This window comes from Cynoglossus semilaevis, chromosome 4 (assembly GCF_000523025.1).
Source record: "Cynoglossus semilaevis isolate Cse_v1.0 chromosome 4, Cse_v1.0, whole genome shotgun sequence".
NCBI classification, from domain to species: domain Eukaryota; kingdom Metazoa; phylum Chordata; class Actinopteri; order Pleuronectiformes; family Cynoglossidae; genus Cynoglossus; species Cynoglossus semilaevis.
This window is the reverse complement of record NC_024310.1, coordinates 519,085-533,636: the sequence shown is the minus strand read 5'-3', so window position 1 is coordinate 533,636 and position 14,552 is coordinate 519,085. Positions and strand designations below refer to the sequence as shown.

General features: G+C 46.9%; 2 protein-coding genes across 3 annotated transcripts in view; both read left to right on the top strand.

The window, feature by feature from the left end:
* Nucleotides 1–6: 6 nt before the first annotated feature.
* Nucleotides 7–7,020, top strand: LOC103377568 (programmed cell death protein 10). 2 transcript variants are annotated; one of them, XM_008308429.3, is made up of 8 exons: nucleotides 7–227; nucleotides 2,229–2,431; nucleotides 2,813–2,866; nucleotides 2,980–3,097; nucleotides 3,893–4,019; nucleotides 4,868–4,946; nucleotides 5,028–5,110; nucleotides 5,691–7,020. In XM_008308429.3, the coding sequence occupies exons 2-8, from the start codon at nucleotides 2,342–2,344 to the stop codon at nucleotides 5,770–5,772; spliced, it is 633 nt and encodes a 210-aa protein (XP_008306651.1). In that variant the 5' UTR covers nucleotides 7–227; nucleotides 2,229–2,341; the 3' UTR covers nucleotides 5,773–7,020. The 2 variants fall into 2 exon arrangements, with proteins under 2 accessions (XP_008306651.1, XP_008306654.1); XM_008308432.3 differs by having other exon boundaries at nucleotides 7–342.
* A 1,266-nt stretch (nucleotides 7,021–8,286) lies between these two features.
* Nucleotides 8,287–14,552, top strand: part of LOC103377604 (WD repeat-containing protein 49) — an 18,673-nt gene continuing 12,407 nt past the window's right edge. Inside the window, exons 1-9 of the mRNA XM_025055197.1 lie at nucleotides 8,287–8,748; nucleotides 9,543–9,672; nucleotides 9,820–10,407; nucleotides 11,298–11,381; nucleotides 11,461–11,553; nucleotides 11,644–11,815; nucleotides 12,874–13,041; nucleotides 13,614–13,774; nucleotides 14,225–14,464. Of these exons, the coding sequence (XP_024910965.1) occupies nucleotides 9,592–9,672; nucleotides 9,820–10,407; nucleotides 11,298–11,381; nucleotides 11,461–11,553; nucleotides 11,644–11,815; nucleotides 12,874–13,041; nucleotides 13,614–13,774; nucleotides 14,225–14,464 (1,587 nt within the window). The 5' untranslated portion in view covers nucleotides 8,287–8,748; nucleotides 9,543–9,591. The remainder of the gene's footprint in view (nucleotides 8,749–9,542; nucleotides 9,673–9,819; nucleotides 10,408–11,297; nucleotides 11,382–11,460; nucleotides 11,554–11,643; nucleotides 11,816–12,873; nucleotides 13,042–13,613; nucleotides 13,775–14,224; nucleotides 14,465–14,552) is intronic.

Below are 14,552 nucleotides of genomic sequence, written 5' to 3'. Positions count from 1 at the left end.
CAGGGCTGTATTCTGACTGTATCTGCGGCACATTTGTTTCATTTACACCGTATTTATTTCATACTCAGTTGTCATTTGAACCCAGGAGTCGCCCGCGCTCTCTGTCTTTGGACTCGGTCGTTCTCCTACGGTACACGTCCAGCGGCCAACGACACCGACGCTTCCGGTTTGATAGGTCGGTGCTGCACCGCTTCTCCTCGGCCCTCTGACAGCTGTTTCCACCGCAGGTAATCAGACCGACAGCACCGGCAGCTTAATGTTTGGCCTTTAAACATCCATCTAATCTGCGGGGTGAACTACGTAGTTACCGGTGGCAGCAGCAGCAGCAGCATCTGGCGACAGGTGACGTCCAACTTCGGTCCTGCGGACATTTATTTGATCTATTATACGTATAAATTCATGTTCTTAGGGTAAAATGATTTAGAACACTTTTATTTTACTGTCACTTTTGAATGACGGTCATGTTTACACTTTAAAGGTGTTCTGTGACTTGAAGGCAGAGTAACTTTGGTCACTCTTCCTCCTGTCCTGCAGGGTGCGGTCTAAACGCAGTTTAAAGGTTAGACACAATTAAAAAACAAAACAAAACGGTTGTCATCAGATTGTTACACAAACAGACTTTATTGTTATTATCATAGAGATAAGCGACCGACCTTTGTATTGAAATACAGTCAACTCACCACCAATTCCATCAGAATTCTTTCTGTGTGAAGACAGGAGCTAAATAACACAAAGAGTTGTTAAAAATGATGGACTTTTTTTTCTTTTCTGTCATTTTAACCATTGAATACTGACACTACGGTCACGTGTGTGAATGTTGTAGTTTGATTTTGATCCATGGACGGAGGCTGTGCGTGTTAGTGTGACCACACCTCAGGGGCAAAAACCATAATAGATAAGGAAAATTAAACTGTTATTTATTACAGTTTAAAAAGACGTTTTGTTTTTATTCTGGACGGTTCATTTCCACTAAACTAAACCTGCTCATGTGTTGAACAGGTTGTTAAACATTCATTTGTGGGAGGTTAATTGAAACCTTGTTAATAGTTAATGACTGTCTCTGCCTTAATTATATTCCTGTGTTATTGCACTAATCTGCTGCATGGGTTTGTTACTAGTTAATCCTAACTCCAAACAATCCCCAGTGACAGAGGAAACATTTGTTTCTGCAGGTGGAGAATCTTTAATCCGAGTTTCTCTCTCTCTCTCTCTCTCTCTCTCTCTCCCCTGACTTGTATGCAGTAGTAGTGATACACCCAGTCTTCAGTACTACAGTACTGTGGCTCCATTAGTTAAATCTACGCCCAGATAAATACTGAGGTGTTGTCTCTGACTCAGACAGTGTGTGTTTCCAGTTCTTTGTCTCAGAGGGAACAGACAATGGTGTGACATGTCTGTGGGGATGAACACATGACCTGTGACCCTGTGGATTTGACCCTGTGAATGTGCACGTGTGCTGTAGAAGGTGCTGATGGTGGACACTGTATCAACCAGTGTTCAGTTTGACACAGGATTCTGATTCAGACTCAGTCTTTGACTCAATTTGAACTCAATCTTAGTCCCTAATTAATAGAACTGCTCTAATTTGACTTAGACTTAATGAAACATTATTATTATTATTATTATTATTATAAATTGTAATAGTAACCTCAGTCATTGTAGTCATCCAAACGCACCACAGACATTTGTCTTCCTGTGTGTCCTGCTCTGGAAATAAACAAAAAACAAATGACTTGATATTGGCACAGTGTCACACCACGTCAACACACTCTGAGGTGAGGAGGAGTAAGTGGGGGGGTGGGGGGGGGGGGGGGTAATAGTGTGGAAGTGAGTGAATGAGACAGGCCAAGTCCCATCTTTCCTTGTTTTAACCACCAGGAGTCACTGTTTATCAGGTTGAGAGGGAGATCTCCTCCAGTGTTGAAGCCAAGTTTCTATATTTATTTCAGCAACATTTTTATTGCCACCCTAGTTCTGTTTGTTGTCAGGTGTGACTCATGCCAGTTTTGTCACCGTTACATCCAGTGGAATGAGTTCAGCTCAGTGTGAACAGCTGTGATGAGTTCATATCAGTTAAGACCTTCCAAGAATTAGAACGTGGAGGAGTGAAGTAATTAGACCTGCCACAATCTGGGGGACGACACATGACTTTTTTTCTTCTTCAATCCTCCCACCACCATCATCCATCCTCCCTGCTCGTTCACCTGTCACTGCTCCTTCTCCTTCAGGTCCTGCTCCGCCCCCGTTCTGTCGGCCCGGGTGATTGATTGGATGCAGTGAGACTGGCATCCGTGCAGCGGTACACGCCCAAAGAGCAGTAAGAGCAGTTGATCGGTCAAGGATGACCACGGACGACAAGAAGAAAGAGGCGGACGCCACGTCCATCGTCTCCATGGCTCTCTACTCTGTGATGTATCCAGTGTTTAAGCAGGTGATGACAGTCAGTCAGTCTGACTGTTCTGTCCTGGGGGGCAGTGGGAGGGGGGGGGGCACGCCTACTGCTTTGTGTCAGCTGGGATCCTCTCCAACTTCCTCCATGACCTTTGTCAGAAGATGGAAGATAAATGGATGAGAATCATAGACGTTTGGAGTTTGTGTCTGTAAAAATATGTAGGAAAAAATACCACAGTAAGGCACCATACAAGGTCAACAGACAGATTATATGTCTGTAAAAATATGTAGGAAAAAATACTACAGTAAGGCACCATACAAGGTCATGGCCAACAGACAGAAAACAGTGTAAGTACCAGGTGGTGGTGGAGAACATCTGAGTCACTTCATCTGTGTGTGTGTGTGTTGTTGTGAACTGCAGTTGGAGCAGGTCGACTCTTCAGTAGCCCAGAATTTGAAGTCAGCCTTCGTCCGGGTGAGTTTGGTTTCTCCTCCTGAACAGAACAGAACAGAACAGAACAGAACCGTCGTCGTCCTTCAGTCCACGACTCTGTTCTCACTCTTGTTCCTCTGTTTGTGTGTGTTCAGGCGGAGCAGGAGAACCCAGGTCTGACCCAGGACATTGTGATGAAAATACTGGAGAAGAAGAGGTTAAAGGTCAACTATATTGAATCTCTACTTCGAATGGCTGCAGATGATGTGGGAGGTACACTGCTGTATTTTATGTGAGCTGTTATTTGTAGACTCAAGTTAAAGTCAAACTGACTGCAGTTCTTTTCCTCATAACCAAATGTCACCGCCGGTTTCACTGGGGAATTCTTTTTATTCTAGCTATCAATCACAGGCGGGACTGTCTCATATAAGGACACCGTTAACAAGCTGAAGCCCGCTGCAGGTTTATGTTGACCTGCAGTTACTCGATAGTCCACTGGGGGTAGCTGTTTCTCCACACAACCAGCTCTCTCCACTCTAGTCTCAGACCTTCCTTCGTTTCTGTTTGTAATTGAATTCCTCGTGCTCTGTGTACAGTGATGGATGGAAGTAATGAATTCAGACTTCCAACACACACACACACACACACACGGACATAGTCTGGTTCTCATGAGTCGTGAAGCTTCTCCTAGTAATAGATTCCCTGACCCCTGACCCCAACTTTATTACAGATATGTGGCTAATTGTAATCTAACTCTAACCCAAAGCTCAGCTTGAATACTAATTCTAACACCAAACAAAACCTCAAAATACACAATACTGTCGTCGTCCCACAACCAGGCATTTTACCCAAACATATGTCCCCACAAAGATGGCTGTAACTAGACCACACACACACTCACACACACACTCACACACACAGACACTTGGTGGATTTGTGATAGAGACTTGTGTCCCTGTTAATAATTGCTCAATTTCAGTGTCTCCTGTAGCTGTTCGCCTGACACTGAGAGCTCTATCTCTCCGCCCCCCCGCCCCCACACCCATCTCTCCCCCCTGTGTTTTTCAGAGTTCATGATTGCCAGGAAAGATCCAGAATTTCAGGAGCTAAATGAGAGAGCCCGCACTCTCAAACACTTCCTCAGCACCATACCAGATGAGATCAGTGACAGAGTGGGCTTCTTACAGACCATCAAGTGAGTCTGCGTGTCACGTGTCTGCGTGTCTGTGATGAGGCTCCTGGTTTCATCCGTGGAACAATAGTTTCCGTCCAGTGAATACTGAACACACGACACCTGAATGTGAATCAGAGGACGGACGGCAGCGACACTTAGTCCATGCTAATCTGTTTTATGAAGCTTTGAGTGAGTGAGTGGGGGGGGGTCGGCTCGTGGTGAAAATCTTGAGATAGTTGAAGGTCACTCCGAGGTGCCAGAACCACACTCTGGGGATCGGTGCGTACTTCTGTACCTCCAGTTTTCTCACCCATCTGGACACACTGAGCAGCACGGACTGAGAATGTGTCTTAGTCAACCAGGAAAATATCAAATACTGCAGAGGCTTTACTGAGAGAAGGGATTTATTTCTGAAGGCACTTTACTGGAAAAAAAATCATTTTACTTTGCATACAGGAAAGAAATTATGCCAAAAGACTTTAACTGCCAAGGTCAAAACTATTAGCACTTCAAGATCGTGTCTATTCATGGAGTCATAGCTTTAAACCACGAATGGGAGTTCACGTTGTAACCTTTTAAACATTTGATACTGGATTAAAACTCAGTGTTTTTTTGGGTTTTTTTTGGGGGTTTTTTTTTTCAAAATGACTCTCCAGAAATAAAGCAGTGGTTTAAACAGCATTCGAGGGTTTGATCTTTTTTAGGAATGATTTCACTCATATCAAATCCCTCTCTAAACACACACACAGTTGTTGATGATAATATTATTAATGGTCTAATGGTCTAGTCATCTAAAAACGTGTGGTCAGTGTTTGATAACAACAGACAGATTTGAAACATGTCTCTCTGTCGCCTGGTGTCGTCCACAGAGACATCGCCAGTGCCATAAAGGAGCTGTTGGACACAGTTAACGCCGTCTTCAAGACTCACCAGTATCACAACAGACGGGTAAGGAACGGAAGAAAGGACAGAAAGACAAACTAACAGGAACACCTGAGCCTCAAGGCTGTCTCTGTCGTCTGTGTCCAGGCCCTGGAGCAGCAGAAGAAGGAGTTTGTCAAATGTTCCAAGAGCTTCAGCGACACGCTCAAGACCTACTTCAAGGACGGAAAGTATGGAACCTCACTGGTCACACACTGGTCACACACTGGTCACACACTGGTCACACACTGGTCACACACTAGTATAACGATTACCAGGAAACAGCCAGTTACCAGTGGTCAACACAGCTCCATTTTTACACTGGACACTGTGTGGCGCTGTCTCCCATTTTTATAACAATAATATAAAATGTTTTCCTAACTATTATTATTTTATCAATATATTTGTTTATGTTTGTGTGTTTGATCTTTAGATGGGGTTCATTTAATTAATCAATAGTTTATTTCTGGGGGGGTTGGGGGGGGGGTGGAACTAATGAATTGGTTTTTAGTTCTTTTTAATGGAGGTACGAGAGTCGGTCATCAGACCAGGTCGGACTGGAGCGTCTGGACGGTCCACTCCACCTATAAATCCCACACTCCCTTCAGTCTGATCCAGTGTTTATTAATAAAGTCCCATTGATTCATGCTGGCTCAGATTTCCCAGAAGCCTCTGTGCCTGCTCAGACGGATCAGTGTCGTTGACACTGTCACCTGGTTGTTGACGTTGTGTGGTTTACACTCGTGTGTCTCTGTCACCGTTTGTTTCCAGAATGATAAAAGTCTTTGTCAGCGCCAACCAGCTGGCCCACCAGACCAACATGATCCTGCAGGCCTTCAAGAGCGTGGAGTAGCAGCCTGAGAGCGCGCACACACACACACACACACACACACCAACTGACATTGTTATTCAAGAGGAGGTGAACGTTTCTGCTTTAATTTGCAGCGCCGCAGCTCTCAGGTGAGATCAGGTCGGTTCTGATTCAGGATCAACAACACTGACAGTAATTGCCATAGATTTTTATTTTCCTCCTCCTTTTCTGTTCAGTCCAGAAGTCAATGTTTTTTAATCATTCTTTTTTGATTCATTTCAATATTTATCTTTTCTCCAGGGTCTTTATATGTTTTGCCAAGTTTTTCAAAACTTCTTAAACTTGTTTAGGTTTTTAGATTAACTCTATTAACACATTAACTCACTGACTTACTGCACCTAAACCATGAAGGAGGTTAAAAAACTGCAGTAGTGTGTACAGGTTGTAGTACTGATGTGTACATTTGCTTTGTTCCCATTTGCTTCCCTCTTGTTTTGAAAAAACAAATATCTGGGTCGCAGACCAAACGTAGACCACGATGCTGTCTGGGTCAGTTGTCTTTGTCCACACGGTGGCGACCTTGCCAGTAAAAGCTTTGAGGGACAAGGTTAAAAATCATATTTGGGTTTAAAATAATGAATAAAATGTCTTTGGAGTTTAGAGGGTGTTGACAACAAACTGCTGCTGCTGCTGGTTGTTGTTGTTGTTGTTGTTGTTGTTGTTGTTTTAGGACTTTTTATTTAAGTAGTTGAAGAGAATGACGCTGGCCTCAAATCCACCATCTATAATTAAACTGTTTGGTTTCTTGGTGAATCAATGTGATCGAACTTTTCACTCTAGACAATGTTGTAAATAAACAGGTTGGTCAAAATGGAATTTTAACAGTTAAAATTCAGTAACTTTAATGTGAGGCTCCAGTTTGTCTCAGTCAGAAATGTGACCAAATCTGAGGATTCAGCAGACACTCCAACTGTCCACAGGAGGCGCTGTTGTGTTAGACCTCAGATTTATTAGCACGGCAGGTGAAGGAGGACGAAGGAGAATATTTCATGTGTAGAACATCTAGATCCAGACCAACAGACAAAGACAATACAAAGTCACCTTTCATTTTAGAACTGATTTGAATTTTAATAAACTCACGGAGGAATTTGTGGCGAAGTTTGAAACCGAATTTAAATGGAATCTTCTCAGCATTTACATGAATGTATTTAAATAGAAATATCATTTTGTCTCTTGTCTCGTTCACACCAATACGACTCCTAATAAAATGGCCCCCCAGGACTGGTCCAGTGTGTTGGAATAATCCAAACTTTCTTTCTTCACTTCTGAAAAGTTGGTCTTCTTTCAGGATTTCCATTGTTGAACAAAACCCACTTCATTTCCACACAGTTGCTCTTTGATTCTCCTCCCTCCGACTTTTCTCTCCTTCCTGTGTTAAGATCCACACCAACTGCAGTCGCTTCATTTTTCTCCTGTATAATGGTGGGATTTTCCACGGTGGATTTGCCGTGCACTATTTTCAGCCCGCCGCTCGCCGACTCCTGCGTGCACGGCCGTAATCCAATTGTAATAGAGTTAATTTTTAAAGCTTTATTATTGAAATTGCTGAGACCTAATTTTCTGATCCTGTCACCGTCCACGACCGCGTTAATCAGCTCATTCAAGGCATTCCAGACCATTAAGTCGCTGGCCAGGATTTGAGGCGGTCAGCGTAGCAGTGAAAGATGATATCGTCTACGCTGTGTGAAGTGTTAGCCACGCTGGGAAAACAAAGACGTTCACTGGTCCTCAAAGAAACCCACGGCTGGAAAATAACTTCAAAAAAAGGCTGTGATTCCACTGTCAAGTTATTGGGTTACAGTGAAAGGTCACATGACCGTTGGGTTGAAAGGTCACATGACCGTGACGTTGGGTTGGATGGTTGAAGTTTGTCTCGACGTCTAATTATCTGTTTAATTGGGTTGAAAGGTCACATGACCGTGACGTTTGGTTGGATGGTTGAAGGTTGGTTGATCTGTTTGTTAATTCTCCTGGTTATGAACATTTCAGGGTATATGTCAGATGTTTCCAGGACGTTGTGCCCCCACTCTCTGTTTACCCCCCCTCTCTGTTTACCCCCCCCGTGTTTTTACGGCTCCATAAACCCGGGGTGGTTTTTTTTTTCAGGTCCAGGTTCACAGGAGTTTCTTCATTTCAGCCAAAGTGTGGACACATTTATGAGCAGTGAAATGCAGCCCGCTGCTCCTGTGTAGTGAAGTGCAGAGGAAGTAATCAGTCGTGTGTGTGTGTGTGTGTTTTGGTTCATTGTTGTCTTTATGTGAAACTGGTATTGTTTCTTACTTATGGTCTCAGCAGAGCTTAATCTGTGAATAGGAAGGACACACACACACACACACACACACACACCCTCACACACACACACACTTTGTTTCATTAGACTCTTTTTGACGACGTGGTTGCTGGGAAACTTCGCCCCAAGTCTTTACAAGAGAGGGATAATAAAAGAAAACAATTCAGTGTGTGTGAGTGTGGGTGTGTGAGTGTGTGTGAGTGTGTGTGTGAGTGTGTGTGTGTGTTACTACAGTCAACTGTGTTGGTGTGACTGGCTGCTACGTCGCTGACTTTGGGAATTTGGGAAAAATAAAGGTTTTGCTTCAGGAAGCGGAGCGGCCGAGGCCACGCCCCCTCACAGACACGGAGACTGAAGATTCTTCAGGGTTCTGGAGCCGAGGACGTGGTGGACGCTGGGCTGTGGTCACTGACGGTGTTGACCTCCAACTGTTGGGTGAGTTTGTCTTTTCTCTGTTGGACATTTTCTTCAGAGTTCCTTCTTTGTATTTTTAGCTAAACGTGATCGTACGTTAAACCAAAGGTTGAACTGGTTGTAAAGAATCACTTTCTTCACCAGTAGGGGTCGCTCATCCACTTAGCTAGGATATATTTTTGTCACTGGTGTTCAGTCTCTGTTTCCAGTGTTTCTGTTAACGTCAGGCCTGGAGGTCAACCAGGGAACTGCAGGTCAGCCATGTTTGTCATGTGAAGAGACTAGGGAACTGCAGGTCAGCCATGTTTGTCGTGTGAAGAGACTCTGTCCTTGTTTCCACCGTTTTCCTCCGTCGTGTTACAGCGACACAATCTAACTGTGTCTAACTGTGTCTAACTGTCTAACTGTGTCTAACTGTGTCTCAGTCCAATCCTCGTCTGTGACAAAAAACAACGGTTGAATCTGCCTTCACCACCGAGGTTGTCCTTTAAATGTCAGCTCATCCATGGATTGATTTAAATACAGTTAAAAACAGAAGAGGTGATTTTATAATAATGTTCTCTGTAAATGTAGGTGAGAAATCAAAGTTTGTTTTTATGACTTTTATATGATTTCATCAAAGCTTTAAATCGCTGCTGCTGCTGCTGCTGCTGCTGTTGCTGCTGCTGTTACTGCTGCTGCTGTTACTGCTGTTACTGCTGTTGCTGCTGTTACTGCTGCTGCTGCTGTTGTTACTGCTGCTGTTACTGCTGCTGCTGCTGCTGCTACTGCTGCTGCTGTTACTGCTGCTGTTACTGCTGCTGCTGCTGTTACTGCTGTTGCTGCTGCTGCTGTTACTGCTGTTGCTGCTGCTGCTGTTACTGCTGTTACTGCTGTTACTGCTGCTGCTGTTACTGCTGTTACTGCTGCTGCTGCTGCTGCTGCTGTTGCTGCTGCTGCTGCTGTTACTGCTGTTACTGCTGCTGCTGCTGCTGCTCTGGTGGTCACTGTGTTCCACTGGTCGAAGAAACGTAAGGAATTCTTAGTTTGACTTGATCTTTTCACACAGACTCCGACTCCTCACGTGTCGGTGATTGATTGACAGGTGAGCCGTAACCATGGGAACACGGATGGAGGTGACGCAGCTGGAGAGCCAGCTGAGTGCTGAGGATTACAGGAAGCTGCAGAGTCTTTTCCTGGTGATTTGTTTTATTACCAACCTTTTTATCAAAGCCGTTTCTCATCAGTGAACTTTGATAAACTGCGTCACAGACGTCACTGCTCTCTGAAGTCCTTCAGGACGCTCGCTGCTTCAACGTCTCACCATCTTCTTGACCTCGGTCCAGGACCCCTGTGGTGAACCTCGCTCCTTGTCCAGAACTGACTTCGTGGACCTGGCCTGGTCCTCGGTGGGTCACGGCTCCAGGGAGGAGTACGGGCTCCTGTTTGACGGCGTGGTGGTCACTCAGGAGCAGCGTGGACTGCTGCTGGACCTGGACGCAGTCAAGGCAGAGGGCCGTGTTGATTGGACGGGACTGTGCCACTTCCTGCTGCTGGAGCTTTCTGAGAAGATGAAGAGGGATGAGAACCACAGTGTGCCCCGCTGGAAGCCCCCCCGCTCCATCACCTGCCCCCACCGTGACCCCGTTCAAAAGGTCGGACACTTTTTATCATCGGCTCAATCCAAAGAGTTTCACTCACACACAGCAGTGAGAGGTGATGTGTCCCCTCGTGTCCCCTCGTGTCCATTGTCTCCTCAGGTGTTGTACCTGCAGAGTTCAGGTCAGTATCTGACCATGAGCAGACGGGGGACGGTGGGGCTGCGGGACAAAGAGGACACGTCTCTGGTGCACACGCATCGACTGCAGAACGGCACCGTGGCGGCCAAAGACCTGTGGGCCACCGACGCCGTGCTGCTGCCCAACGTCCACAAGGTCGCTCACTTTTAAAACTCCCAACTTCAGCTTCATTTATCATCGGTTTATGGAAAACGAATTGTTGTTTTTGGAGGGAAATGGCACTTAAATGAAATTGATCATTAATCCACTGGTAATTAATGTCAAATTCTGGCAGGAGTTGTGTCTCAGCCCGTGGTAAACACACATTAACATTCAATAATTAACCACCGACTTGAGACAAACGGCAGCGTCTCTGAAAAATAAATCATCAATCAAACATCAGTGATTTAAACGGTTCAGTTAGAGTGAACCTTCTGACATCACGTCCTGTCGCTGGTGTTGGACCACAGTCTTTGTTCATTGGATGAAAGGCAGCGGTGATGAAGGAGCGGAGCGGTGCGTTCACTGACACCCAGAGGGCGTGACAGTGAACGCACCGTGAGGAGAGCGCTCCTGTCCCAGCTCTGTCCCTGCTGTTTAACATTTATCTTCACACAGATTTTGAACCAACCTGTTCATATCAAACCAACCACCAGGGGCACACTTCAAAGACCTTAAACATAAAAGAAAGTGACGTCTTTTAACTGCTCTGACGTCTCCAATGACCTTTGACCCTAACAGATCTGACAGATCGCTGCTCAGATGTCTCTTTATTAACCTTCTACCGCTTCATCCCAGCTTTCTGGTTCCCAAAGGTAGGGGCGGCTCCCAGGGATGCACATGGGCAGGTGGTTTAACATCATGTTCAATATTTTCCATTTTTGTCCCACAACGAGGAAACAAGTCCGTTTGGAACAACTTGTAACACTTTCTTGCTAACCGTGTCTGCCACCATGTGGCCCTAGTTAGAGGAATCACTTCACTCCACTGAGTCACTCTTGACCTTGACCTTGACCTTGACCTTCGCTCTTGACCTGTCTGTCCAGATGGCCGTGTCGTTCACCAGTAAAGAGGTGTGTTTTTACGACACTCTGTCTGAGAAGGTCTTCAGCTGCAGATACAAGCTGCAGGTAAGAGCTGTACGAAGCCCCTCCCACTGTGATGTCATCAGTCTGAGCCATCCAAACAGACTCTGTGGAACTGTTTCAGGGTTTGAAGTTCACCCCCTGGTGCATGGACTACTGGGCTGACGTGTCCCAGCCGGACCGGGCCGTCCTCACCATTGGAGACATCGGAGGGCAGGTAACACACTGGGGGGGGGGGGGGGGGCGTTGTCAGTGGTGTCTGTGCCATCCGTCCGTGGCCGTGAACCTGTCCAACCTGTCTTCACAGGTCAGTGCTGTCCACTTCACCTCTGCTCAGATCTCTCTGTTTGAACGTCCTGGTCTGAGGACGGACTCTGACTCAGTGGACATCGTCCTGTGGGACGAGCTGGTCAGAGGGAAACACCGCTGCTGTTACCTGGTCACCCACCAGGTCCACGCCCCAGCCTGGGTTAGAAAAGGTGGGTCACCGTCTCATCTCTTTATGTCCCTGTCGCTATGGTAACGGCTTCACTGAGGCTGTGAATCCAGATTCATCTTTGATAGAGACCCGGGGAGGGGGAGGGGGCACTGGTCAGGAGTGGGTAATCAGGTGACCACTGAGGTGGTTCAGCCTGACTGGAATATTATGGTCTGTCTGTGTGTGTGTGTGTGTGTGTGTGTGTGATTGAAGGAGAACTGGAACACAGAGTTCTCCTCCAGATGTTGTGGATCAGGATCTGAATCTCAAACACAGGTTTGATGATGAGCTCCTCCAGTGACAGAGAACTCCTCATTAATCAACTACGGGCCACGTGACGCCGCCGCCGCCGCCTCGGGCAGAGAGAAGATGTTATGTATGAAATGTAATCAGACGCAATTATTTGCCCCGGCGATGCGGCCGACCTCTGACCCACGACTGTCACACCTCGTCTCACAGCCTGCAGTTTTCTGAAAGCTGAGCAGCTTCTAATGGAGGCGCGTGACGTCCAGTTCAGCTGCTCTCAGTCACGGCGCTAATTGAGATAGATGCTGATGCAAGATCCATTACACTCTCCGTAATACCAGTGAGCAAATCAAACCGGGGTAATTGTGTGGCGCTCGGGCGCCCGTGGATCGGTTGGTTTAGCAGAGTCGGGGGTCGTCGCACATTTGGCTCCGCCGTTCCACAGAGTGGAGGCCGTTCAGAGCTCTGCTGCAGGACGGGAATGATCTCATTACACCAGAGGAAATGAAGTTGTCATCAAGATTCATCATCAGTGTGGACTGTGGTCCAGGTCCTGGTCCAGGTCCAGGTCCTCCGTTCTCTCTGTGTTCACACCTCTCCAGGTCCAGGTCCTCCGTTCTCTCTGCGTTCACTCACACCTCTTGTTGTTGTTGTTGTTGTGTGTTGTTCCCTGAGCTCATGTTGGAGGATCAATAATCCAGAGTCACTCACACGGATCAATATACGGATTTCTTTTCTTTTCTTTTTTTCACTCTGCCTCTCGTCACCACTGTACAAACTCAGACTCTGACCTCTGACCTCTGACCTCCACAGTGCGTTACCTGGATTCACTGGAGGCGTTTGTGTCGTGCAGCACCGCTCCACAGAGCAGCATGGTGATTGGCTGGAAGGAAAAAGAGAGCAGGGATTTCCGGGTGTCGTCTTTCTCCACCAAGAGGGGGGTGTGGGACCTGGACCACCACCGTGGTCTAAATCTGATGGGTAAGGTCAGGGACTGACCGACTGACTGACCGAAAGACTGACTGACTGACTGACTGATCGACTGACTGACTGACTGACTGACTGACTGACCGACTGACTGACTGACTGACTGACTGACCGACTGACTGACTGACTGACTGACTGACCGACTGACTGACTGACTGACTGACTGACCGACTGACCGACTGACCGAAAGACTGACTGACTGACCGACTGACTGACCGAAAGACTGACTGACTGACTGAGCGACTGACTGACCGACTGAGGGACAGGTCTTGTGGTACGACGCGTCCCACAGAAACGTCCTGTTTGGTGGCTGTGATGTCATGACAGCCTTCCTCTTGTTTTCCATAGTTCTGGGATTAGACACATTTTTCTTTGTCCTCCAACAGCACTTCCTGTCTCTGTGTAAAAACCACTTCCTGTCTCTGTGTAAAAACCACTTCCTGTCTCTGTGTAAAAACCACTTCCTGTCTCTCTCCGGCTGTGAAGCCCCCACTTCCTGGTTGGGGGCTCTTCACTAATTGCTCTTCTCACCTCTGCTAATTCAGCATGTGTTTAATTGGTTGCAGCCACAGCGGGCGTGGATCATCAGGTCCTGCTGTGGAACCCGTACCTGACCTCGGAGCCGCTGTGTGCGCTCAGCGGGCACGCCAACGCCGTCCTCGCTGTTCGCTTCCTGCAGACCAAGCAACAACTGCTCAGCTACTCCAAAGATAAGGTGTGTGTGTGTGTGTGTGTGTGCTGTGTGTGTGTGTGCTCTGCTCAGCAAAGATAATGTAGTGATGAAGAGGCCTCTGACTGTAATATTAATTGTGATACCTCTCAGTAATTACTGCGGGGAAGGAGGCTGCGGTGCAGATGATTGGTTGCCTGCGTCACACGGCTAAGATGGGGGGGGGGCAGGAAAATAAGGCCATGTTACCTTTAGCCTTTCCTTTGTGGAGGAGATGAGTTCTGTGTGTGGGGGGGGGGGGTTGTTTGTGTTCCTTCTCTTTGTGTTTTTTCTGAGAATAAATATTTTAGAAGTGATTTATGTTCCATCTGCCTCCTCCTCAAACACCATCTGCCCTGAGAGGAAACCCACAAAGTCATACGACAGAACAGTTCTGAGTCCCGCTGCTCTGTAGTGTCTACAACACACACACACACACACACACACACACACTCATGACTGTTGTTTCTCCAGGTCCTGTGTCTGTGGGACGTGTCCAGTCAGCAGTGTCTTCACCGTCTCTCTGAGGTTTTCCCGAGGACGCAGGAGGACACGCACACGCTCATGTACCTCCACGAGGAGCGCCACCTCCTCCTGCTCTCCTTCAACAGCACGCTGGTTCTGCTGGAGAGCGTAGAGGAGGAGAGGAGAGGCAGCAGCCACGCTCAGACGGTCACCTGTGTGCTCTACAACAGTCTGTTCAGACAGGTGAGTCTGGAAACAAAACATCTGGAGGGTCACACGGTCACATGACTCCATGGTCACATGACTCCATGGTCACACGGTCACATGACTC